Raw genomic sequence first — 25768 nt, forward strand, 5'->3', positions numbered from 1 at the left:
GCTTGACAGGGAGAAATGCTCCCCCTGGGAGGTACACAATGATTTTACAGACCTGGAAGGGGGACTGAGCCTCACCACTTTGGGCTCTGTATGACTTTGAATCAACAGAGCAAGAACAGAGTTGTGGTGTCGCTGGGAAGATTTCCTGTCCACAGGAACGCTGCTGCGTGGGAACACTGAGGGTAGGTAAGAAGTCTGAAATGCAGGACGCCTCTTAGGGCTCTCTTAATCCTGCCTTGTCTGTGACAAAGGCAAGTGAGAAATGACAACAGTATTATCAGGACAATGAGTAGACCAGATTCTTCAGAAATCCTGACAGATAAAAGCGCGGCCTGTGTGGGTGCTTACCTTACGCAGAACGCATGGTGTAGACATACATTTTTTCGAAACCTACTTTTTTTTTTCTTTGCTTTTTTTCCGGAGCTGAGGACCGAACCCAGGGCCTTTGCTTTTCTTTTTTTTTTTTTTTTTTTGGTTCTTTTTTTTCGGAGCTGGGGACCGAACCCAGGGCCTTGCGCTCCTAGGTAAGCGCTCTACCACTGAGCTAAATCCCCAGCCCCTGGCCTTGTGCTTTCTAGGCAAGCGCTCTACCACTGAGCTAAATCCCCAACCCCTCGCAACCTACTTTTAACTCTAGCCCACCACCCAGCATGACCTTCCAGTCGTGGAAGAGAGAAGTTATTAGGATGTGGGGGAAGGGGGGACGGCTGTAGTTCAATCCTGAAAACCGCCAGGCTCGCCAAAGGGACAGAGTCGAGGCCGCAGAAGCCGTAAGCTGCCGCAGGAGCCTCACAAACAGCTCTTGGGAGAGTTTCTCTCGATGGCCGCATTACCACAAGTTGGGGGGAAGAACCAAGGCACACAACCAAGGAATATGTGTCTTTAGCAAAGAACAGTGAGGCAGAGCAAACCAAACCAAGGCTCAGTGCTGTCTCCCACTGTCTGTGAGGTCACATCTATACTCCGTCACGGGGCCTTTCATGTGTCTGCTGTATCCAAACATCCTTCCACCTGCGTCTACTTCGGGAAAACACCCCCCCCCACGTCTGCTCCAGCAAAACACCCTTTTACCTGTGTGCCCCTAAGAGAACACCTTTGACCTAACTAACTTTCTAAAGTGTTTCATGTGTCGCTGGCAGGGGCCAGGAAGGACAACAGATGCCTTGGGACCGGAGTTTGATGGCTGTAAACAGTCATGTGATAGCTAGGAGCCCAGCCAGCATCCCCTGCAAGAGCTGCTCATGGCCACTAGCCACGGCTTCAGGGCCTCGGTGGCTTTTTGTGGAGACCAAGTATCTCTATGTAGCCCTGGAACTTCTAATACAGGCCAACCTGGCCATGAACTCCCAGAGATCCACCTGCCTCCTCCACCTCTCGAGTGCTGAGGCTAAAGACCGGCACCACCACATGCATCTTCAATGACTTCTCAAACCAAATTTATCAGGCTGGAGAGATGGCTCAGCGGTTGAGAGGGCTTGCTGCTCTTCCAGAAGATTAGCTTAGTCATCTGCATCCATAGGTGTCTCACAGCCATCGATAACTCCAGCTACAAGGGATTCAATGCCCTCTGCTGGCTGTCGCAGGCACCTGCAAATGCCTACACACACACACATACACACACACACACACACACACACACGCTATAAATATTTTATAAAATGTTATTATATATGTTATTTATTTATTTTATGAGAGTATATGAGAGTGCTCTATCTGGATGTACGCTTGATGGTTCTGAGCCACCATGTGGTTACTGGGAGTTGAACTCAGGACCTCAGGACCTCTGGAAGTGCTCTTAACCACTGAGCCATCTCTCCAGTCCACCATATAAATTTTAATTTAAAGCCCACTAAGGGGGCTGGAGAGATGGCTCAGTGGTTAAAAGCACTGTCTGCTCTTCCAGAGGTCCTGAGTTCAATTCCCAGAACCCACATGGTGGCTCACAACCATCTGTAGTGGGACCTGGCGCCCTCTTCTGACCTGCGCATGTACATGCAGGCAGAACACTAAAAAAAAAAAAAAAAAAAAAAAAAAAAAAAAGGAAAAACAAATTTAAGCTGGAAGTAATGGTTCATTCATACATTTGATCCTAGCACTAGGGAGGCCGAAGTGGATGGATTTCTGTGAGTTTGAGGCCAACCTTGTCTCTATAGTGAATTTCTGGCCAGCCAGGGCTACACAGTGAGACACTGTCTCAATTTTTTGGGTAAGATTTATTTATGTGTACTTGCGTTTTGCTTGCTTGCGTGTGTATATGTGGACCATGTGTCTACCTGGCGTCCACAGAGGTCAGATGAGGGAATCAGATCCCCTGGACCTGGAGTTATGGACAGTTGTGAGCTGCCCATGTGGGTGCTGTGAACCAAACCCAGGTCTTCTGCAAGAGCAGCAAGTGCTCTCTACCTCTGAGCCATCTCTCTATCTCCAAGGAGACAATTTTTAAAAAATATCTAAAAATATTTTGTGTGTATGTGTGTGTTCGTGCACGATAACGCAGTGTCCACGGAGGCCAGAGAGAGGGATTTTGATCCCCTGAAGCTGGAGTTTACAGGTGATCGTGATCTCGGGCCGTCAGGCTTGGCCGTGCCTCCCTTACCTACTGAGCCATCTCATCATGTGAATATATGTGTGAATGGTTTGAATCCAACGCTGTCTCCTGACCTCTGCAGGCACCCGGCACACAGGCGGGCAAAACATGCATGCACCATATAACAAGTAAAATAGAAAACGATGTGAAGACCTTTTTGTTTCTTTAAAGACGGATTGGGGTTCTTAATGATAAAAGGCCCACTTACAAGAACTGATTGCGGTCCTCCAGCGTGCAGGGGGCGCTTTGAAATAGGGCCGCCTCCCAACTTCTCACCCCGCAGTCTTGGCGGAAGGTCCTTGTTGCTAGGAGACAAGATGCGTCTTTCGGCTCTCCAGCCGCCTGTGACCTGAGCGCTTTTGGCGAAGGACTGAGGTCCAAGGCCCCATTAGCTCCAGAAGGTCCCTGAAGGGGAACTTTTTCCTTCTAATTTCTCACAAGCGGGCCGTGGCGGCAGGCAGAGGCTCCTTGCCTGCACCCAGTCCGTAGCACAGCCATGCCTAAAAAAGGAAAAAAGCCCAGGTTACCCCTGTCGGACGAAGAGCAGCTGATTTTATTTCAGCAGAAGTTGTTGGCCGACGAGGAGGCAGCCAAGAAGAAAGAGAGGCTCCTCACCCAGTTCTTGAAGGTGATGCTTGGCTGCAGTGTGTCCTGCCCAGATCCTGCGTTATCGATGTTCGTTGCCTGGGGCTGTGATTGTGACAGAGTCATTTTCATCCTTCCCTTCCCTCTGAAGTCCTTGGTCCCAAAATACGTGGGCTTCAGACAACCTTGGTTTCTGCCTAGGGCATTCTTTGTGAACCATGGGGAGGGAGAATTGAGTTTCGCGGTATCAACTGCGCCCCCGGACTTAGGACAGTGGATGCTCTGAGGTGTCCAAATTCAGCTCCCTTGAATTCTGATACTGGGTCTGGAGTGGGGTCGTTAGAAACTCTTCTACTCCGATGCTTCACCCTGAAGGAAAAGCATCGGAAACCACGAGCAGAAGCCCCTGAGCGTTGGCCGCCAAGGGCTTTGTACTTGCGAACACACAGGAATTGGTATTTTTCAGAGTGGGGTCGATCCATCACACTGTGTTTACTCCTCAGGACAAGTTGGCCAAAGAAGAACACAACAGCTCTCTGAACCTTAATAAGATTAATACGCAGTGGAGAACCGTCCTCAGGGAGGTCAAGACCAGAGAGCTTCACAAGGACATTGAGATCCTCAGCCAAATCTTTGAACGAGTGGTGGACTGCAAAGACAGCGTCATTAAGGTAAGCTCACTCTCCCGAGAGCACTGGGGGGGGGGGGGCTTCCAGATCTTCCTGGGTAGAATGGGCCTAGGGAATTATTTACTATTTATTATTATTTGTTGTTGTTGTTATTTCGGAACAAAGTCCTGTATTCCTACAATGGTCTCAGACTCACATGTAACAGAAGATAACCTTGAACTCCCCGTCCGCCTACCCTGACTTCCCAACTGCTGGCATAGCAGGCGTGGGCTACACAGCTGGATCTACTGAACCGGCCTTCAAGCCCTCACTAGGCACAGGCTGTGACAGACATAGCCTATGGGTTCTAGCCACAGTCACTGAGATGAGAAAGGAATTACCGAGCTGTACCCACCCTCCCCTTCTTTAGAGGAACCACCACCCTTTGTCGCCTATGCCCCAAATGAGTTCTGTGGGGCAGCAAGCATCACCACAACTTAAACTCAGACCCATTCCTTTGTTTCAGTATCAGAAGGCTCTGTTCCAGAGAGGGAAACTGACCTCTCCAGAGCTGCCTGGCTCTGGGCAGAAGCCTAGGATTACTGTGCGGATGTATTGTTCTTTCCGAAGGGTCTCACTCTGTAACTCTGGCTATCCTGAAACTTGCTATGTAGCCAAGGCTGGCCTCAAACTCAGAGATATCCACCTGCCTCTGCCTCTCAAGTGCTGGGATTAAAGGTGAGCGCCACAGCAACTGGAAAGGTGTAGATGGCTTTGGTTGTCCAGCCTGGCCTCCTTGATTTAACATGAGTGGCCGTGGACAAGGTTGGGAAACCCTCCCTCATAGGGTAAAGAACAATTCTGGATGTCCAAACCATTCAACCAGCCATTTTAATGCTCTTCTGGAGGGAGGCTGGAGACTGGAACAGGATGGCTGTAAATTAGCAATCTTCCTATTATACTGGGATTGCTGGCAGGAGCCATCAGCCTGGATCTGCTTATGCTCTTAAGAAGTTCCTGAACCACTCTCACCTTTTAAAGGATTTTGATGCATTCATTTCTTTTTTTTAAAGTTTTATTTATTTTATGTACATGAGTACACTGTAGCTGTCTTCAGACACACCAGAAGAGGGCATCAGATCCCATTACAGATGGTTGTGAGCCCCCACGTGGTTGCTGGGATTTGAACTCAGGACCTCTGGAAGAGCAGCCAGTGCTCTTAACCACTGAGCCATCTCTCCAGCCCGATGCATCCATTTCTTAAAGACTGTGTGAATGGGGGATGTCCTTTTTTTAATCCTACCTTTTACAGACTATCTGTTCACAAACTCCTCTTAATCTTTTCTTCTCAAACAAAACTCCATAAATATTCACTGTACGTCTTTCCTTCTGCCTGAGCCAGGCAGGGATGCGGATTCAGTAGGCTCCGGGGCAGCTTCCCACTACCAGTTACAACTTAAGCAAGGCTGAGTTTTTTTCCTTTAAAAAAGTTATTTATTTTTTATTTTATTTTATATTTTGCCTGCATGTGTGTCTGTGCGAGGAGGTCAGGTCCCCTGGAACTGGAGTTACAGACAGTAGTAAGCTGCCAGGTGGTTCCTGGGAATCATCCCAGGTCCTCGGAAAAGCAGTCAGTATTCTTAACCTCTGAGCCATCTCTCCAACCCTCCAGTGCTGGGAGCAAACCCAGAGCCTTGTACATGCTAGAGGAACACTCTATTGCTAAGTTACACAGCAAGCTCTGGGAGGTTTTACACTGTGTGTGTGTGTGTGTGTGTGTGTGTGTGTGTGTGTGTGTGTGTGTGTGTGTGTGTGCTACAGAGCACATATGTAAGTCAGAGAACAACTTTGTGCAGTCAAGTTCTCTCCCACCTTTAATGTGGGATTGAACTCAAGTCTCTGAATTTGTACAGCAAGCTTTTCCACCCACTGAACCATCTTGCCTTACCCTGTGCTTCTCCAGACTTTCTGAAAGTCAGCAAACAAGAGTCAGGTCCGTTCGCTTTGACTAGTCTCTCTATGCAGCACTGACAGCCCTGGAGCTCACCACGTGAACCAGGCTGAGCCAAGCTTAGAGATCCACCTGCCTCTGCCCCCAGTGCTGGGTTTAAAGGTGTGCACTGCTATGCCTGGCAGATGCTTGTTTTCCAATCTAGGCAGCTTTATCCCTGCGGGTGCTCAAACTTTCTGGGTTTTGTTTTGTTTTGATTTTAAATTCCCTGAGCAGGACCCCCCTTAGTGAAAGTGTCCCAGTTACCTCTCGATAATAACCGCCCCCTGAGTTAGCAGCTTGCAGAAGTTTCATTGTTACACTTTGCGGTTCTGTGGGTAGGCTGAGCTGTGTAGCACTGCATGCTGGGGACCCAGCCAAGGGCTCAGAGCACACTAGACAGGCAACCGCTCAAACACTGGGCTCCATCCTGTTGTAGAGCCATTCCCACCAAAGCAGCCTCACTAAGACATGGGAAGATCGGGGTTGGGGATTTAGCTCAGTGGTAGAGCGCTTGCCTAGCAAGCGCAAAGCCCTAGGTTCAGTTCCCAGCTCTGGAAAAAACAAAAAATGACATGGGAAGATCCTGAAACAGAAGATACAAGGACCCTCTCCAAGATTATATAAACAGAAACTACTAGGAAGAGGGGACTCTCAGACCAGCTGAGCTGCAGAGCTCTGGGACGTGGCTCTTGTCAGCCATCCCCCATGCTCCTGGAAGTGACGCCAATGAACGAAATGATTCACCAAGGTGGACTTTGGTGGAATCTCTCTCCTACAGTGTAAGTAGATTTTTTTTTTGTTCTTTCTCCAGAAAGGCTATATAACACATCCTTGGACCCACGAAAGACAAAGGTGATTGTCTTTCCCAAGCAAGAATGCTGTCAGTCTGTCGGTTGCTACTACAGTCACCTCAGCCTGGCTGGTCTGGCGTTAGGTTCAGCTGTCAGCCAGGAGAGCTGTTGACTAGCACCCAAAATGACCTCTCCAAGTGTTTTGGCTTTCTCACAGCTTGCTGGCTCCCTTCCTGGAGGGAGCATTTCCAAGAACCTGCATTCCAAGAAGCCGGAAGTGGAGGCAGACAGGCCAGATTCAGAGCTGTGTTGGAAGCACCACAGCGCCAAGTACAGTCTTCACCTCTTCTGCTGAGTCCCAAAGTCATGAGGTCGCTCAAATTCAAGAGAACACGTTCTTCAGTCCCTTCCTTCCTGCCTTCCCTTTTCCTTTTTCCTCCTTTCTCTTGAGATGAGTCTTGCTGGCTTCAAACTAATGATCTTTTAAAAAAATAAAAGTGTGTGTGTGTGTGTGTGTGTGTGTGTGTGTGTGTGTGTGTGTGCCAAGAGGTGAGTGCAAATGACCACAGAAGCCAGGGTGTCAGATCCCTTGGAGTTGGAGTTGCAGGTAGCTGTGAGACATCTGACTTCCGTGCTGGGAACTGAACTCAGGGCTTTGTGAAAAGAAGCAAATGCTCTTACCTCTAAGTCATCCTCCTGCCTCCCAAATGCTGGGATGGTAAGTATCTGTCACTACATCCAAATGCAACTCCGAATTCGTGGCAGAATGACAAGGTGACCCTGTAGAAAACTGTAGAATGGGGACTCCTACTCGTCTTTTCAGTACAGTATGTCACAAGAGGCCACTTCCTCTTGGCCTCGGAATCACTCTCGTGGCCTGGTTGGTCCTTGATACCTTCTTTGCTCTTTGTTTTGTGCTTGGAGTACTGGTGATCAAACTCAAGCCTCGTGTATGCTAGGCAAACATTTTACCACTGAGCTACATCCCTAACCCTATAAAATAATATTTTCTGGGTATGGTGACATACACCTTTAATCTTAACACTAGGGAGGCAGAGGCAGGTGGATCTCTGTGAGTTGAAGGCCAGCCTGGTTTACATAGTAAGATAGTGTCTCAGTGTAGATATACACATATACTATATATACATACATAACACAGACAGACACATACACACACCCAAAGCAGGCTTCAAACTCATTCTGTAGCCCAGGGAATCTGCAATGCTCCTGCCTCAGTGCCCTGGTATGTGCAGCACCAAGGCCACCTTCCTAATTTGTATAAGAAGATAAACTAGGTTCCCATCACCCTCTGCCCTGGGACACCCAGCTCTCCAGGATTCCCGGCTCTTTTTAATGGCGGTTCCATCAGTGTAAATGTTTGTGACCCACAAGATGTTTCTCACGTCACACTTCTTTAGAAAAAATATTATTTTCATTTTATCTGTGTGTCTGCATATATGTTAAATGCACCATGTGTATGCAATGCCCATGAAGCGGGTATTGGATCCCCTGAACCCAAAGTTATAAATGGCTGTGAGCCACCATGTGGTTCCTGGGAATCAAAACCTCTGGAAGAGCAGCCAGTGCTCTTAACTGCTAAGCCATCTCTCCAGCCTGCCTCCTCCTCCTTTTTTTTAAAAAAAATAAAGACAGGTCTTACGATGTAGCCCTGGCTGGCCTAGAACTCCCAATTTGACCAAGTTAAGCTTGAACTCACAGATATCCACCTGCCTCTGCCTCCGGAGTGGTGGGAATAAAGGTGTAAGCCAATGGGATTAGCCTCTGCACTTCTATCTAGATGTCATTTTTGGTTTGCATCAAGACCAAACAGCAAGGGCTGGAGAGATGGCTCGGTGGTTACAAGCTCTTGCAGTCCTTTCAGAGGACCCAGATTCGAGTTCTCACACCCACATAAAGCTCACAACTGCTTGTAGCTCTGATTCCAGGAAATCTGAGGGCCTCTGGTTTCCTGAAGCACCTGAAGTACATTTAACATAAACTTAGAAAGACACGCATACAAATACTAAACAATTCTTAATTTTTAAAGACTGAATGGGAGAGCCAGCCTTCCTAAAATCATTAAGAAATAAGAGGAAAAACGCCAGATACCTAAATCCTTGTGTGTGTGTGTGTGCGTTTGTGTGTGTATGTGTGTGTGCTTGTGTGTTTGTGTGTGCATATGTGTGTATGTATGTGTGCATGTGTGTTTATGTGTGTGCATGAGTGTATGTGTTTGTGTGTGTACATGTGTTTATGTGTGTTTGTGTGTGTATGTGTGTGAGCTTGTGTGTATGTGTGTTTGTATGTGTGTGTGCGTGTGTATGTGTGTGCGCGTGTGTGTGCGCGTGTGTGTGCAGGAGGTTGACACCAAGTGTCTTCCTCACTTGCTATCCACCTTAGATTTTAAAGATTTATTTATTATATATAAGTACACTGTAGCTGTCTTCAGAAACCAGAAGAGGGCATCAGATCCCATTACAGATGGTTGTGAGCCACCACGTGGTTGCTGGGATTTGAACTCAGGACCTCTGGAAGAGTAGTCGGGTGCTCTTAACCGCTGAGCCATCTCTCCAACCCCCACCTTAGATTTTAAGACAGGAGCTCACCCTCCCATCTCTACTCCCCCAAACCTGAGATTATAGGGGTGCCACCACACCAGACTTCTATGGTGCTGAGGGCCTGGCTGCTCCATCTCCCCGGCCTCCTGAATCCATTTTTATTTTCTCACGGATGCCATGTGACCTGCAGTCCTTCTCTTCCTCCCGCCCAGTCTCTGGCGAGGGACCTGACTGAAGCTGAGGAGCAATACGCCCACGCTCTGCGCAGCCACTTGCACAACGTTGACCAGCTCTTGACCCTGCAACGACGCAGGCTCAGCCTCCTGGAGGAAAATTACAACATGGAGCTGGAGGTCCTAACCAAAGAGTTTGAGACCGAAAGGTATGGGGCCCGAGAGCCAAGAGACTGGATTCAGGGGAGTTCCCAGAGCGTGTGCCTGTAAGCAGTACTGTGGTGCCTCCTTACTGAAGCACGATTCTAAGCACACAGGGTGCCGAGGTCCTTGTAAACGATTTGGGTTTAGTCTTACAGCCTTAGCTTACCTTCCTTCCTGCCAGGGTCCTGGCTGCACCTCCTACTTGCAACTCAGAATTCTATCCATCTAGCAACAGGCAGGGATGGGAGAGTTATCTCACTGTAAACTTATTTAGATTTTTGGCTTTATATCATATGAAGGCATTACCTATTCAAAAATCAAAATATTCTTATTCATATTTATTTATTTACTTATTTATTTATTTATTTATTTATTTTTATACATACACTGTAGCTGTCTTCAGACACACCAGAAGAGGGCATTGGATCCCATTACAGATGGTTGTGAGCCACCATGTGGTTGCTGGGAATTGAACTCAGGACCTCTGGGAGAGCAGTCAGTGCTCTTAACCACTGAGCCGTCTGTCCAGCCCCGCTTATTTATTTTTAATGGGGAGAAAACACACACACACATACACACACACACACACACACACACACACACACACACACACACACACACACACACCAAACATTTTCCTCCCTCCCTGCCAAAGCCTAAAAGTCTGTACCATTCAGTTTCATTTTGTTGTTGCTGTTGGTTTTGTTTGTTTGGGACAAAGGAGAGCTTCACCATACCTGGCCCATTCATACTACGAATTTCTTTGTCACCTTTGGTCCACGTGCTACATCCATCATGTCTCCTGTAGGAAAGCAATCCTTGACCATCACGATAAGGAAATCCACTACCTGCACGACGTCTTCATGGCCATGGAGCAGAACTACGTGGACTCGGAGTATGAAAGCAAGCTAGAATTCCAGAGCATGTGGGATGACCTGAAAAACAAGGTATAGAAGGGGACGGGGTCCGGAGACAACGGGAAATTGCTCAAGGGCCAACAGTCAATAAAAGTCCATTGCCACCGAGGCATCCCGTGCTTGTGATCTTGTGAAAACTGCTTGGGAGGCAAGACTGTTCTAAAATGTTATGATGTATTCTTCTCTCTCAAGATACATCCCAAGCACTGTTTCCCCTCCCTCCCCTCCTCCCATCTCCCCATCACCTCCTCCTCTCTCCCCCAGATCCACATTGGATCTCTGTTGGGGTAAAGTTATAAAAAAATGACACTCGTCCTGGTTCCTGCGAGTTCCCACTCCCGAGGATCTGCGTGCTCTAGCTGTTTCTCTGTTACCGCTTTCAGACTCTGTCCCCTGTCCCCTTGGTAGTTGTTACCACACCTGAGACTCACATAGGGTTCCATGAGCTATGCTAGCGTGGCCCCGCACCATGTTAGCCCCAAGCATTCTATAGCCTAGCACGGCTTCCTGTCACACTCCCAACACACAGTGAAATCATTACTCAGCAAACTGGAACCCAACAACCAGATTTATGTTAAATGCTCAATGTACAATACATCCACACAATTAACTTACAACCAATTGATAAGACATAATTGCCCACCTAGACACACAAAGCCTAGTACACATCCATCCCTTAAGAATATTCATAATAACCTGTAAAGGTGCAGAGAGGAATCTTTTTATTTATTTATTTATTTATTTTATTAACTTGAGTATTTCTTATTGACATTTCGAGTGTTATTCCCTTTCCCGGTTTATGGGCCAACATCCCCCTAACCTCTCCCCCTCCCCTTCTTTATGGGTGTTCCCCTCCCCATCCTCCCCCTTTTGCCACCCTCCCCCCAACAATGACGTTCACTGGGGGTTCAGTCTTAGCAGGACCAAGGGCTTCCCCTTACACTGGTGCTCTTACTAGGATATTCATTGCTACCTATGAGGTCAGAGTCCAGGGTCAGTCCATGTATGGTCTTTAGGTAGTGGCTTAGTCCCTGGAAGCTCTGGTTGCTTGGCATTGTTATTCATATGGGGTCTCGAGCCCCTTCAAGCTTTCCAGTTCTTTCTCTGATTCCTTCAACGGGGGTCCTGTTCTCAGTTCAGTGGTTTAATGATGGCATACGCCTCTGTATTTGCTGTATTCTGGCTGTGTCTCTCAGGAGCGATCTACATCCGGCTCCTGTCTACCTGCACTTCTTTGCTTCATCCATCTTGTCTAATTGGGTGGCTGTATATGTATGGGCCACATGTGGGGCAGGCTCTGAATGGGTGTTCCTTCTGTCCCTGTTTTAATCTTTGCCTTGCAGAGAGGAATCTTAACATCCGCCTCCATGTTCTCCCGGCCGCTTCTCTTCACTCGCTCTAGTCTCCTCCTCTCTCTCTCCCGCCCATCCTGCCTTCTCGCCCAATGACAGGCTTCGTTCTGTTTGTGCCTGCTTTCACCTGCGTGATGACATCATCCTACAGCTCTCCTCCTCTGTTTCCCTTCAGAAAAGAGCAGGCCTCCCAGGGATGGCAATCAAACAGGGCATCAAGATGTAATAAGACGGGGTTGGGGATTTGGCTCAGTGGTAGAGCGCTTGCCTAGCAAGCGCAAGGCCCTGGGTTCGGTCCTCAGCTCCGAAAAAAAGAATAGGGAAAAAAAAAAAAAGATGTAATAAGACTAGGCACAAGCCTTCCTATCAGGGCTGGGTGAGGCAACCCAGTAGGAGGAAAAGGGTCCCAAGAGCCGATGAAAGAGTCAGAGACGCCCCACTCCCACCATCAGGAGTTCCACCGAGCTAATAGTGCACTAAGTCTAAAACAAAACAGGACAGAGAAGAGATCACGTGGCTTCAGCCTTATGGGTTGTAGATGAAGAAACAAAAGCCCAAAGTAGCCGATGACCAATTCACTCCCACTGCTAGTTCCGGGTCTGTCCTAGTTCTGGGTCTGTCCAGTACAATCCAGGTCTGTAGAATCCTGGTCAGTAATTCTGTCCATCACAGACTTTGCAAACCTACATGCGGAAGTTCGAGTATAAAGTTCTCGTTTTCACTTATCAATCATTTAACTTACAGCATCTTGCTTTGCCCAGGCTGGCCTTGAACTCACTGTGTAGTAGAGAATGACCTGAAACTACCTTTTTTGTTTTTACCTTAAACTTTTGCTCCTCGCGCCTCCACCTCCCCAGCGTGGTAACGGGCATGCGCCGTCACACCCAATCTTATTCCGGCTAAGCAGGCGCTCCGCCGGCGGTGGCTAAACTGCCACAGCCTTTACTTTAGCCCCCACGTTTTATTTCATAATTTGATTAATTTCCTACCCGTGAAAACTGAGGCTTTTCACGCGAGAATCCAAACTATTTGTTTCCCTTTAAAGAGATCTGAGCCGGGCGGCGGGGGCAGGCACACACCTTTAATCCAGGCACTCAGGAGGCAGAGGCAGGTGGATCTCTGAGTCTGAGACCAGCCTGGTCTACAGAGTGATTCCAGGACAGCCAGGGCTGCAGAGAAACTCTGTCTTGGAAAATCAAAAAAGGAAAAAAAAAAAAAAGGTTAAGAGATCTAGAACACTGGGCCTCATTCTGTCTCATGGAGCTGGGCCCAGCCCCACCCCCATGCTCTCTTGTCCCCGTCACTATGAACTAACCGCACTCCCAATATAAGTCACTAAACAATGCTGCAGACAGTTCCTAATACGGCTACTTGCAGGCGCGGGCGGGCACTAGTAGGGAACTAAGCATTTGGTACTTGGGATCCGCTCCCTAGAATTTAGAAGAGAAGCACTTTCTTCGCCTACAACTGGAGAACGTAGTGGAAGACCTGTGGAGGAGGTTCCAGGATGCACTCAAGAATTACACAGATGCCACGGAGGACCGCAAGATCGCCTTTGAGACCCTGAAGGTGAAGGATGAGAAGAGCTCTAAAGAGATCGAGGTGCAGATGAAGAAGATCCAGAGGCTGCAGGTCAGCGTGCCCGCCGGGGAGACGCGGTTTCCACTGCTGCATTTGTCCATCTTCCCCATATTCTTTTGGCGTTCTCACTGGGTGGGTCAGGATGACAGACTGTGCTCCTAGTCCCCCCCACTCCTGTCTCCCCTTTGACCTGTCTCCCTCTTCAGTTGTTTCTCCTGTCCCTCTAGGAGGCCATCAGTGTCTTGAAAGGGAAGATCGTAGCCCACAGCCGCGAAAGTGAATGGCAGAATCAGTGTATCCGAAACGACAAGGAGCTGGTCCATGTGCAGCTTCGAAAACTTAAGATCCAGAGGACCCAGGCCCGGACCGAATCTCAGGAGAACTTAGTCAAACTCACCCTGGAAAGTAACGCCACCCTCAAGGCCCTGAAAAAGGTTGTGGAGAAGGTAAAGGATAGAGAGAGGTCAATGGGGACAAAACCAAGAAACCTGGCTGGTGTAAACTAGATTCAGGGAGGCATGGGGGCGGGGCCTCGTGTTGGGCGGGGCCTACCCTTCTCCCTCATACAGTGGACACTCTTTTATCTTTCTCCACCCTCTCTTTTAAATGAAGTCATCGGGATTTTCGGCTTCCTGAGTACCCCCTCTCTGCTTCACAGAGGGCCCTTTTCTCCGTGTCTGCTGCACGCTTGTGGTTTCCTCAATAAACACCGTCTGTCATCTGCTTGCTGTTTCTGTCCAGCGCTTGGATTTCTCTGCTGCTGTCTGTTACACTTCAGATCTTCCCTGCCTTTTAATTCTTCAACTGGCAGAGGAAAGGAACTCAGCCCCCAGGCTGTGTTATTTCTAGGCTGCATCATTATGGGGGTTTGTCTCTGGATTTCTTCTGAAGACAGTGTCATTCTGGGACCTCACCCTGAGATTTCTTTTGAGGACTACTGACTCATTGAGATGCTACTTGTACTCGTGTGACAAGTGCCAGAGATAGGCTATCACCAAATGGGTGTCTTAATCATTACCATTGGTTAGGTTTTATTGTGGCCCCTTAGACCTCCCCTGTGGCCCCTTTGCCAGCTTGAAGCAGCTAAAAGCAGCAGTCATCACCCCCAAACCCTCTAAGAGCAGTTAGGGTAGCCTCTGAAATGGGGACAGGGAGGTGGGGCTGAGAGACCAGGTTCCCTGGTAAGTTAGACGGACAAGGAGAGGAGGAGCCATACTAGGTAATAAAGGTGGCCACTTCTGTCTCCCACCAGCAGTCCCCTGCTGATGGATTGGCTCAGGACATGTCACAGAACAATTAAGGACCAAATTGACCATTCTGACTTCACACTGCTCAGCCCTAAAGTAGGGGAGGAGAGGTCTTCAAGCTTTAACCCCATCCCACCTGTACTCTCAAGAAAAGACTGGACGTTGGGCTTCCCAAGTGCCCCCTCTGCTGTGCAGAAAGGCTCTCCCTCTGTGTGTCTGCTACAGTTTTCCTCATCCCCAATTAACACCCCCCCCCTCCCGGAGCTGGGGACCGAACCCAGGGCCTTGTGCTTGCTAGGCAAGCGCTCTACTGCTGAGCTAAATCCCCAACCCCAATTAACACCTTTCTTAACTGAAAGGAAAAAAGGAGTAGTGATGAATTGTTTGTGGTAAGCATATGAAATGCTAGGGTAGTGCTTTGCAAGCACTGCGTCAAATGTGTTTCCCACAGAGCAGCTTTCCTGGGCTGGAGCAGGGAAACACTTGTTTTCCCTAAACCAGCTCTTCTTAACCCCCCACAGGGTGAGAAGATCCTTAAGCTTGCCGAGATATGTAGGAAGTTTGAAACCGAGGAAGAAAAAGTACTGCCTTTCTATTCTTCAGCACTGACCCCCGAGGAGCAGGAGGAGGTCGAGATCCAGAACCAGGAGGAGATCACAGAGGATCTCGCCAAGGTAGAGAGGGAGAATGTGATCGGGTGAGGAGTGGGGCAGCACCTAACGGCTACCATAACACACCGTTTCCTCTAACTCCACTCTCAGATTATGATGGACTACTTGGGAATGGAGAACTTCTGGAAGAGATACAACAAGGTGAAACTGGAGGTTCTGAGTCTCCAGCACAGGCGGCTGCAGCTGCTGGATATCAGCAGCAAGCTGCGGGAGATGCTCAAGCAGTACTTGGACGGCATCTCGGTGAGCGACGAGGTGCTGAGCCGCCTCAACCCGCTCTTCATAGTAAACTACAAAAGCAACCTGCCCCAGCTGCCCCCATCCGCAGCGCAGCCTGGCGGTGACAGAGGAGCTAGTGGCGACAGAAAAATGACTTACAACATCATCGAGGCGGCCCACATTGCCTCCCATATCCTGTGAGCTGAGGAGGAGGAGGAAGCGTTCCAAACCCCAGAGACTTTTTTTTTTCCTTTCTTGAAGCCTGAGTGCTTTGCTCTCATGCTTAGGTGGACACTCCAGCACTGCTCCAGTTACCTACCACCGCCCTATGCGGCATAACCAATTATTAATTTTTTTGAAGAAAAATAGAGAAATAAATAAAAGTAAAAGAGAAAATTCTCCCCCTGGTTGCGAAGTTCCTTATAAAAACACAAGGTCACCAGGTGGTGTGGACAGCAGAGCGCACCTTCGATCCCAGCAAGGGAGAGGGGCAGAGGCAGGCGGATCTCTGTGAGTTTGAGGCCAGCCTGGTCTACACAGTGAGTTCCAAGACAGCCAAGGCTACACAGAGAAACCCTGTCTGGACAAACAATAGCAACAACAACAAAACCAAGGAAGCAAAGACAGGGTCTGTGCAGGCCTCAGACTCCCGGTGTAGCTGATGGAGCTCAGATCACCCTGCCTCCGCCTGCTCTGGGCTCACAGATGTGTCACACATGGTCATTGGTCCTGCGGACAGACCTCAGGATGTTCTGCATCCCAATGAGCATCCTACAGACTTATCCTAGCCTTGTCAGGTCTTTATCGTCTTCACTGTGTTTACTTGAAGGATAAGAGGAATGTGGTCTCAGGGAGAGAATGCCTAGGCCCCTACTGGGAGGCGGAATATAGCTTCACCCAGAGCACCATGTGGGTCTTCTAGGCTGAGTCAAGACCTCAGGGTAAACTAGAACAGCAAGAGCAAGGGGAAGGCGCTCCCGCCACTCAACCACACACAAGCTCCAGCTCCAGAATGTTCTTTTCTCTGCCCATGAAAACGGCCTCAAAGGACTGGGTAAGCACAGTATGGCGTTACATATCTGAGGTGCTTGGGACGCAAAGCCCAGAAGTTCGTGAGTCTGAGGCCAGTGTGGGCCACAGGACAAACGCAAGACCCTGACTTAAAAGAAAAGGGGAGGGGTTGGGGATTTAGCTCAGTGGTAGAGCGCTTGCCTAGCAATCGCAAGGCCCTGGGTTCGGTCCCCAGCTCTGGGGGGGGGGGATGAAAAGGGGGGAGCAGAGAAGCTCATCAGAGAAAGCACAAGTCTGATGACCCCAGTTCGGCCCCTGGAACCCACCTGCAGGTGGGAAGAGAGAACCAGCTTTACAGAGCTGTCTGATCTCCACACTCAAGGCAGCATAGGTCACAGTAATAATTCGGAAACAAAGGAAGGGGGTGGGGGCAGCAGTATCGAGTGAAGACTACGACGTTTCGTTAGAAAGCACTATTTATTTCTTCTTACTCTTGTTTCGTTTCTCTTCTTTCAGCTTCTTTTTGGAGACTCTGGGTGTGCTGGCCTTTTTGTATAGGTGATACCCAATCAGGCCCAGGAGTGCTGGCACCATGGCCACGCCCAAGAGAGGCAAAATGCCCTTCAGCAGCTTTTGCCAGTAGTTGGCTCGAATCAAGGCGATCAGCTCCACATCATACTGCACCACTGCATCGGCTGGAGGGGCAGAGGGTGGGGAGGGTTAGGATATGCACCCCTGCATCAGCTGGAGAGGGGGGTGGGTGGGGTGTTAGAATCCCTGTGATTTATCCAGGGCTCTGACTTGGTATTGAAACAGGGAGTGTGGACCACAGAAGACAGCTGTGACACTGGCAGTTTGAAATGTGGGGTTGGGTTCCCTCCAAAAAGGCAGAGGAGGGCAGGAACAGGCTAAGGATACCCATGTTGATCTTAACTCCAGCTAAGCATGTGGCATGGAACCGGTGACAGATCTTTACAGCACAAGAAATCTGTGGATGGGGAACATGCAGGTTCCCCATATTTATAAGCATTTATAAATAAGCATTCTTTTAAAAAATCTCTTTAAAGATTTATTTGTATTTTACGTGTATGGCTGCTTCGCCTATTGTGTGTCTGTGCCAACACACAAGCCGGGTATCCTTGGAGTAAGGAGAGGGTGCTGGATCCCCCGGGAGCTGGAGTGACAAGGGATGCTGAGCCGCCATGTGGCTGCTGGGGACGGAACCTGGGTCTTCAGGAGCAGCCAGTGCTCTTAACAGCTCAGCCACCTCTAGCCCAAGTGAGTGTGTGTGTGTGTGTGTGTGTGTGTGTGTGTGTGTGTGTGTGTGTGTGTGTGTGTGAATTCTCTATACCAAGTGGACCCCAGTTCCAAACAGCCACATGGATAGAATCTTTGTGGGGCTAAAACTAACTGGAATAAAAGTGGGTATCCTTTATCATTCTGCCAGCCAGTGAACACTCGCAACGCAGTTCTTGGCAGATTTTCGAGTGAAGGCTGGAGACGAGGAAAGCTGGGCATGAGGGTGAGGTGCGCGGGAGAGCCGGAAGCAGGGACGCAGCAGTGGGAAGGGCAACGCTTTGCTAAGCGTTTCTAGTTCTGTTTTACTTTTGAGACAGGGTCTCTCTCAGTAGCCCTGGCTGTCCTGAGACTCACTATGCAGAGCAGGCTGGCCTCGAACTCACAGAGATGGACCTGCCTCTGCCTCCCAAGCGCACCATCACCTCAGGCTCATTAAGAGAGATTTTACTTGGTCCTCCCTACTCTCTTCCAGGGCTCCCTACAGGCCACACTAGTATAAGAATCATGTTCCCAGAGCTGTGTGGAGAAACACATTTTACCTAATAGAACATGTGTTTTAACCCAAAGCAAGAGACACCCATCCTGGAAAATCTGTGCAGTCTCAGCCCTTAAGAACAAGTATCAGCAGTAATGTGTGACGATGAATTCTAAGGATCAAGGTTAAGGAGTCAGGGCGTCACTTTGCCAGCTCTACTTTGCTGCTCTGGGATAAGCAGGTGGCTCAAGCAGGTGCCAAAAAGTCACCAGCTGTCCACAGCCAGGCCAGGTGGCCTTCACAGGTGGAGAAACCCCGGCTCAATCCTTTCCTCAGATTTGATCTGGACTTTTTCAAGTTCTAGGCAGAGTAGAGGATTTGGGCCTCTGTTGTGCCGGGCAGGAGACAGTCGTGGTCAGATTACCTGGGATAGATGGCGGGTACCCTCTCTTTCCATAAGCCAAGTGGGAAGGAATGAGTGCTCTTCGCTTCTCCCTGAGGGGAGGAATGAGAATTGCAGGCCGAGGGAGGTGAGCTGGCAGCCTCAACCATTTGAAGCTCCATCAGCAGAAGCGCCTCACCCCCACCTCAGATATGGACACCAAAACATGAATTTCTCCACCTGATGGGTAGACCAGCAAAGCTACCAATCTCCTTACAACGCCTCAACTCCCCGATAAAACTGACGGTCAGAGAGGTGCCCCAGGGGTCCCATTAACCTGCACCTTTCCAGGATGAAAAGGCCCTCCCTACAGGAGGTGAAATGGTAGAGATTCCTTCTACCCAGGCAAGGGGCCCGGGTGGTCAGCCCCAGCTCTCAGATACTCACCCTACACACATGTCCAGAAGGCTCTGCTCCAGACCTTGAGGAAGAAGACATAACTGAACTAGACGCTACACATATACCCCACAGTACCCAGGAGGAAAATCAAGGGCTCCCCGTGGACCTTCATCAAGTGAGTTTAGGTCCACTTCTCCAACTCTTTGCCCCAGTGATGTGTGGGACAGGAAGAGAAAACACAAGGTAGCAGAAAGAAGATCCTCGCGGGTACTTATCATTCTAGCTTTTCTAGAATAACTTCGACGTTTAAGACGCTAAGCAAGGGCTTAGGAAGAGGACAAAGGCATGGGTCACATACCTGGGATCACCTGCTTTTGGCCAAGTTCTATGACCAGAGGATCTCTGGTCAGAGAAGTGTCAATAATGCGTCCATCTGCCAAGCTGCCCTGAAGACAAAGAGCAAGAACTAACCCCTCCATTCCTTCCACAAGACAGGCCACACACATCTGGGACCACCCGGATGGAAGCAACCCCTTTAACAAACTTGCATCCTGTCCCCATCTCCTTCCACCCCCACCCCCACCCCCATGGGCAAAAAGTAACCGGAAGCCCCACGGGGCTAGCACTTCTTGGAGATCTCTCTATCCTTTTCTCAGTGCTGGAGAGGAGCCGGCGGAAAACAGGGAGGAAAAAGAAGCTGGCGAGAGGACAGCCCAGTCCCGCCTCCACGTGCTAGCCGACCCTAGGACTCAAGTTCTCTAGCCCAGCGTGCCACGTGTCCAAGCCAAAGCTGACGTGTTTTAGCTGGGCGCCGCCCCTCCCAGGCCACGCCCTGGCCCCCCAAGCCCCTCACCGTGTAGTGTATGTGGAGCGTGTCTCCAAAGGCAGCGGACTCCGTGCACGATTCAGGGGGCTGCACCTATGATCAGACTACAAGGGTCAAGGCTGCTCCTCCAAGGATTCTGTTACCGTCTGGAGACCCAGCACCTTCTCCCCCAACTCAGTTCCTGCACTTCCTTTCCTCTTCGCTCACAGGTCCATTTAGAGTCCCAGGCTCCCCTGCGATCCCTGGCCTTAAAGGGTGGCGGCGGGGCATGGGGGGAGGGGAGCAGCTCGACAGTCTCCTCACCAGGGTCTCCACTTGGAGGGTCCGGACAGGACTTTCGGTTTCTACCTCAGCCTCAGCCCGGCACACCGCCCCACTGATCAGCAGCAGCAGCAACAGCCGAAGCGGCAGGAGCAAAGGGCGCAGGGTCATGATTGGACTGGGTCAGAGCACCGGGGTACCAGGGCAGGCTGTTCGGGTGCACGCGACCAGGACGGGTTCCCTCACTCCAGGCCAGACTGGTATGGGCGGGTTACAAGGAGCTAGCTCCTCCCCCTCCTCCTGCAGCCCTCCCTCCACTTTGTCCCCACCTCCTAGAGGGGAAGAGGCTGCAGAGTTCCCTACCCTGTGATCGAGGCCGGGGACTCTGACCCACCTTCTAACAGCCTTTCTGTCCCATGACGAGAGTTGGGTCATGTAATAGCATGTATTTGCCATCACCCACCGTAAAGGGGGAGGGGGAATGATTAGTCTCTAACTGTGAGTTCGAGTGACCAGGCAAGGGAGGCACAATCGTTCCCCTTTCACAGCTAGGGAACTTGCCTAAGGCCATCATGCTCAGTGGTGACAGGACTCAAGCACAGCGCTTATATTTGCTCTCGGCTCTTTCTTCTAAGAGCTGTCCCTTCCCACTAAGCCCAGAGGCAGTCAACCCATCACCTGATCATTCTACTCAGGTACGTCCAGAAAGAGCTGGCCTCTCCTCCACCCCTCCTGTCTTGGAGAGCACTACGGGCTATCTTCCTGAAAAAAGTGATCAATCACCGATCCTTTCCTTCCTGCTTTCCTTAAATCCTTTCCACAACAGCAGCAGAGACAACCATCTTGTGTCTGTGCAAGGACTTCCATTGTTTTTAAAGGGGACTTAACTAATTGTAGGCAGCCTTACCAGTTTCGAGTTTCATGATCTAAACACTTCCTGACAACCTAAGCTGTGGTAACTTCCTGGTCACTCAAAGGCTCCTGTGGTGCCTTGACCATATGTACTCTTAGGCTGCTCCTTGGTCCATTGTCCTCATTGCACTGTTACCGTCTGTAAACACAATTCCACCTGAGTGTCTGGCCAGCACCTCAGACTACACACACCCAACGTACTCTTACTTGAAACAACCTGACCTCCCTGACATGCGTGGCCTCTCCTCTACCAGTTTTCTGAGATTTCTTCCATTTCTAATATCCAACCAGTTTCCTTTGGGTTTTCCATTCTCAGCCCACCCATCTAGCGCCCCCATATCTAGGGCTACCACTCTAATGAAGCTCTCATTTTCTCTGGGGGTTGCTTTGTGATATTGGGGATCCTGTCCAGACAGGGCTCTGCTTATACCAGGCCAGCACCTTAGTTAACATCCCTAACCTGGGAATTGTCTTTTAAATGCTCATTGCCAGGGGCTACATAGATGGCTGAGTGCTTAAGAGCATTTGCTGCTCTTCGGAAGACTAGAGTTCAAGTCCCTGCACACCTATCAGATGGCTCAGAAATGCCTGTAACTCCAGCTGCAAGGGTTCCAACACCCCCGTCTAGCCTCCATATATATACATAATAAAAATAAATCTTTAAAAATAACTGCCTGAGGGTTGGGGATTTGGCTCAGTGGTAGAGTGCTTGCCTAGCAAGCGCAAGGCCCTGGGTTCGGTCCCCAGCTCTGAAAAAAAGAAAAGAAAAAAAAAAAATAACTGCCTGCCAGATGTTGGGGCACACACCTTTAATTCCAACACTCAGGAGCAGAGGCAGACAAATTCCTCTGAGTTTCAGGCCATGTAGGATTACATAGTCAAACTCTCTTCGAAGCAGCAGTAAGAACGAAACACTAGAACCCTCACTGGTACAACAGGGTATGGTGATGCCCACCTAGAGTCCCAGCGTGGCTACATGAAGCCCTCCCTCAAAGATGAACTGAAGTCACAGCCATCAGGAATTCCTGGGGTTGGTGGCACGCTCTGTGCCTTGAGGAAATGGGTTACATAGACAGATTTAAAAGCAAGAAACAAAACCTGTCAGATGTGTGCCTAACATCTGTGCGTGTGGCTAGGGAGGTAGCTCAGACGGAGGGAGAGGTTTTTGTTTTGTTTGTTTGCTTTTGGTTCTTTGACGCAGGCTTTCTGTGTGTAAACCTGTCTGTCTTGGAGCTTGCTCTGTAGACCAGGCTGGCCACAAACTCAGAGATTTGTCTGCCTCTGTTTCCTGAGTGATGAGATTAAAGCACCAAAAATAAAAACAAACAAACAAACAAATAACGAAATCTGTGTACATCACTATATGAATATATACTTGAGCAAATACAAAACCACACTTCAGAAGCTCTCTTGGAAACTAGAAGGTTGTGGCTAATGGACAGACACGTGTTGAAAGCACTGGTTTAGGCTTTTACACAAGATCCTTAAAGGGCACCAACAGCCGGGATGAACAGTCGTCAGTTCATGCTCTACTCCTGTCTCCCTCCCTTCCTACCCGGGAAGTACACGGGACGAGCTAAGATGAGTTATGCCTCGCAATCGTATCAGACCAAGCAGAGGGAAGGCAGGTTCTGTTTGGATTGTGAACCACAAAGATGGGAGCCTGAGTAAGTGGAGACCCCCCATACTAGCCTGGGTTGTCTACCATCAAACAGCTTTTCTTTTTAAGATGTGGGGGGGTCCATTGGGGCACTTTTTCTTTTCTTTTTTTAAAGATTTATTTATTATATATGAGTACACTGTAGCTGTTTTCAGACACACCAGAAGAGGGCATCAGATCCCATTACAGATGGTTGTGAGCCACCATGTGGTTGCTGGGAATTGAACTCAGGACCTCTGGAAGGTCTTAACCACTGAGCCATCTGTCCAGCCCCCACCAAACACCTTCTAATGGAGAGAAAGTTCTGTCTCCATCCTGACCCCCAAGCATCTCTTCAGATCACTGTGTACATACACTGCTCTGTGCATTCATGTCATCAAAGTTTACGTCGTTCTGTGCCAACTGATGCACGGACCAACTCCTTGACGATGAAAAGCTTGTCACCCAGCCCTAACCCTCCATTGGCCATTTATTAAACTGAAAGCCTTCTTCTTTTTATTTTTAATAAGTCCAGGCTGGTTTTGAATTTGGGATCCTCCTGCCTCGGCCTCATAAGTGCTAGGATAGGGGCTGGAGTGATGGCTCAGTGGTTAGGAGCATTGACTGCTCTTCCAAAGGTCCTGAGTTCAATTCCCAACAGCCATATGGTGCTGGGATAACAGGTGTTCCCCATCGCTCTTGGCTCTGAAAACCCTTTTAGAGATAGAGCTTTGTGTCCCTCATTTTTGTATCTTTCGTGTTCAGGCCTGACGTGAAAATACTTGCTGAGTTGAGTCAGCTGTGTTCCTGGACTATGTCCGGTGTCAGCCAAACCTGTCCTGTGTTGTGGGCTGTGTCCTCCCTCTGCGCCTTCCCTTACCTCTCAGCTCTCCCAGGAGAGTTAACTCCTCTCCTTTTCAACTCAGGACTGTCTTAGCCAACAGCGGTCACTGTGTCCCTCAAAGAGCCAGCTAGCTCACTGGACAAGGACAATGTGTAACAGGCCTAGAGCTCCCTAGATGCTAGCTGCATGGTGCTGGACAAATGGGATAGCCTCAGAGCCAAGTTGCCTTAAACTCTTAAAAAAACAAAACAAGGGGTTGGGGATTTAGCTCAGTGGTAGAGCGCTTGCCTAGCAAGCACAAGGCCCTGGGTTCGGTCCCCAGCTCCAGGGGGTGGGGGGGGCGACAAAACAAAACAAACAAACAAAAAACCTTGCTGACTGATGGCTCACATCTTTAATCCCAGCACTCTGGAGGCAGAGGTGGGGTTGGCTCTCTTGAGTTTGAGGCCAGCTTGGTCTATAATAAGTTCAATGACAGGCACAGCAACACCGAGAAACCCTGGAGTCAGAAGACAGGAGGGCTGTTTCACCACATGGGGCCCACAAAGAACCCGGACAGGCACCTCCTGCGGAACACCTAACTAGCTCAGCCTTGAACTGGCTCCTCCTACCTCCCACAGGCTGGAACTATAAGCATTCCAACCTCACCCAGCCAAAAGTTGTTTTGTTTTGTTCTTTTTCTTTTTTTCGGAGCTGGGGACCGAACCCAGGGCCTTGCGCTTGCTAGGCAAACGCTCTACCACTGAGCTGAATCCCCAATCCCGCCAAAAGTTGTTTTAAACACACCGTTGAACTATTAAAGGAGAAACCATTTAAGTATCTAACTATACTGTATGAAAACCTCTTCAGACAGACATATAAGCTTCAGTTTGTTAGATAATACATGTGATGTGAACTTACTGCATTCTAACCCCTCCCCACATATGTGTAGGTGCATGTACTCAGAAAGGCAGGGCTGCGCTGAGGACTGGGGGTGCAGCTCAGCAGAGTGCTTGCTTAGCATGCCTAAAGCCCCGGGTCAACCACGGCATTGCAGCAACTGTGCTGTGAACACATCTGTCATGCCAGCCCCTGGAAGGCGGGAGTGGGAGGCTCACAACTGCAAGGCATCCTCAGCTACACAGTTAAGGAATTCCTAGGTCGGCCTGGGACACACGAGACCCCCTTCCTCTCTCCCTCTGCCCATCCCACTTTGAGACAGGGAGCATGAGCCCGGTGACTGTAGCAACTGAGGGTACCGATGTTTATCTGCACCCAGCCAAGAAGCAATTTCAGGTCTGATGTCTTTGGTTTTGGAGACAGGTCTCTATGTAGCCCTGGCTAGCCTGGGACTCAAGCTATAGAGGCAGGCTGGTCTTGAACTCACAGAAATCTGCCTGCCTCTGCCTCGTGAGTGCTGAAATTAAAGTCATATATAACTCCACCTGGCTAAGACCCACCTCTTAAAAAAAGGAACCCAAAGGATGTTCCTCAAGCGGCTGAGGATGGCTAGGTTTGGGGTGGGAGTGGGAAGTCAGGGGGTAGGTATGATATGCTGTTCTGCATATTTGTACATTGTATGGATGGATTACTGACAACAAAGGCTGCTTGGCTACACAAAACATGGGATTTGAATCGACGTGATTGACAGGGGCTCTCAACCTACCACTGTGACCCCTTAACAGTTCCTCATGCTGTGCTGACCCCCAACCATAAAGTTATGTCATGGCTACTTCTTAACTGTAACTTTCCTACTGTTATGAATCATAATGTAAGTGTCTGATGTGCAGGGTGTCTTGACTCACAGGTTGGGAACTGCTGACCTAAGAACCTATCTGTGGGGGCTGGAGAGATGGCTCAGTGGTTAGGAGCACTGGCTGACCTTCCACAGGTCCTGAGTTCAGTTCCCAGCAACCACATGGTGGCTCACAAACAATCATAATCAGATCTGATGCCCTCTTCTGGTATGCAGGTGTACATGTAAATATATACATTAAGTAGACTTTTAGAAAAGTTTATTAAAAAAAAAAAACTATCTAGAAGATGGTTAGTGCAAGTGTGCCAATGCCATCAGAGCCACCGCGCCTGGGTGAGTCGGCCTGTGAAACCCAGGAACTCTGTGGAGGAGGGGAGGCCTGAGCTACACCTTACATGGCACTTTGTTTTGCTTTTATAAATAGTCTCATGTATCCCAGGTTAACCTCAAACTAGTTATATAGCCAATGCTGGCCTTGAATTCCAGATCCTCCTGCCTT

At 49.4% G+C, this 25768-nt stretch overlaps 3 protein-coding genes across 7 annotated transcripts in view; 1 reads left to right on the forward strand and 2 right to left on the reverse strand.

The window, feature by feature from the left end:
* Positions 1 to 2907: 2907 nt before the first annotated feature.
* On the forward strand, positions 2908 to 15887 carry Ccdc65 (coiled-coil domain containing 65). Of its 3 annotated transcripts, XM_032886029.1 has the most exons (8): positions 2909 to 3215; positions 3676 to 3843; positions 9335 to 9504; positions 10308 to 10446; positions 13203 to 13400; positions 13577 to 13795; positions 15118 to 15270; positions 15358 to 15885. In XM_032886029.1, exons 1-8 carry the CDS (start codon positions 3084 to 3086, stop codon positions 15685 to 15687), a joined length of 1509 nt encoding a protein of 502 aa, XP_032741920.1. In that variant the 5' UTR covers positions 2909 to 3083; the 3' UTR covers positions 15688 to 15885. The 3 variants fall into 3 exon arrangements, with proteins under 3 accessions (XP_032741931.1, XP_032741920.1, XP_032741926.1); XM_032886035.1 differs by lacking the exons at positions 13203 to 13400; positions 13577 to 13795 and having other exon boundaries at positions 15358 to 15887; XM_032886040.1 differs by lacking the exons at positions 9335 to 9504; positions 10308 to 10446; positions 13203 to 13400; ... (1 more) ...; positions 15118 to 15270; positions 15358 to 15885 and adding an exon at positions 6782 to 7058 and having other exon boundaries at positions 2908 to 3215.
* Positions 15888 to 16955: 1068 nt separating this feature from the next.
* Positions 16956 to 20599, reverse strand: Fkbp11 (FKBP prolyl isomerase 11). Of its 3 annotated transcripts, XM_032886047.1 has the most exons (6): positions 20182 to 20443; positions 19906 to 19971; positions 19411 to 19498; positions 19101 to 19134; positions 18696 to 18766; positions 16956 to 17192 (listed from the first exon to the last, which is right to left on the reverse strand). In XM_032886047.1, the coding sequence occupies exons 1-6, from the start codon at positions 20308 to 20310 to the stop codon at positions 16975 to 16977; spliced, it is 606 nt and encodes a 201-aa protein (XP_032741938.1). In that variant the 5' UTR covers positions 20311 to 20443; the 3' UTR covers positions 16956 to 16974. The 3 variants fall into 3 exon arrangements, with proteins under 3 accessions (XP_032741938.1, XP_032741944.1, XP_032741952.1); XM_032886053.1 differs by lacking the exon at positions 19906 to 19971 and having other exon boundaries at positions 20182 to 20599; XM_032886061.1 differs by lacking the exons at positions 19906 to 19971; positions 20182 to 20443 and adding an exon at positions 19656 to 19781.
* Arf3 (ADP ribosylation factor 3) overlaps positions 17084 to 25768 on the reverse strand; it is a 39606-nt gene continuing 30921 nt past the window's right edge. Inside the window, exon 7 of the mRNA XM_032886073.1 lies at positions 17084 to 17192. Coding sequence (XP_032741964.1) covers positions 17171 to 17192 — 22 coding nt within the window. The 3' untranslated portion in view covers positions 17084 to 17170. The remainder of the gene's footprint in view (positions 17193 to 25768) is intronic.

This window comes from Rattus rattus, chromosome 1 (assembly GCF_011064425.1).
Source record: "Rattus rattus isolate New Zealand chromosome 1, Rrattus_CSIRO_v1, whole genome shotgun sequence".
Classification (NCBI taxonomy): Eukaryota; Metazoa; Chordata; class Mammalia; order Rodentia; family Muridae; genus Rattus; species Rattus rattus.

Bases quoted from the DNA above. Each gene is read 5' to 3' on its own strand.
- Fkbp11 (XM_032886047.1), bottom strand. From the start codon at position 20,310: ATGACCCTGCGCCCTTTGCTCCTGCCGCTTCGGCTGTTGCTGCTGCTG. The intron at 19,972-20,181 runs GTGAGGAGACTG...GTCTGATCATAG, and splicing joins CCCTCCAAGTGGAGACCCTG to GTGCAGCCCCCTGAATCGTG. The intron at 19,135-19,410 runs GTATGTGACCCA...TTCTTCCTCAAG, and splicing joins CCAAAAGCAGGTGATCCCAG to GTCTGGAGCAGAGCCTTCTG.
- Ccdc65 (XM_032886029.1), top strand. From the start codon at position 3,084: ATGCCTAAAAAAGGAAAAAAGCCCAGGTTACCCCTGTCGGACGAAGAG. The intron at 13,401-13,576 runs GTCAGCGTGCCC...CTGTCCCTCTAG, and splicing joins AGAAGATCCAGAGGCTGCAG to GAGGCCATCAGTGTCTTGAA. The intron at 13,796-15,117 runs GTAAAGGATAGA...AACCCCCCACAG, and splicing joins TGAAAAAGGTTGTGGAGAAG to GGTGAGAAGATCCTTAAGCT.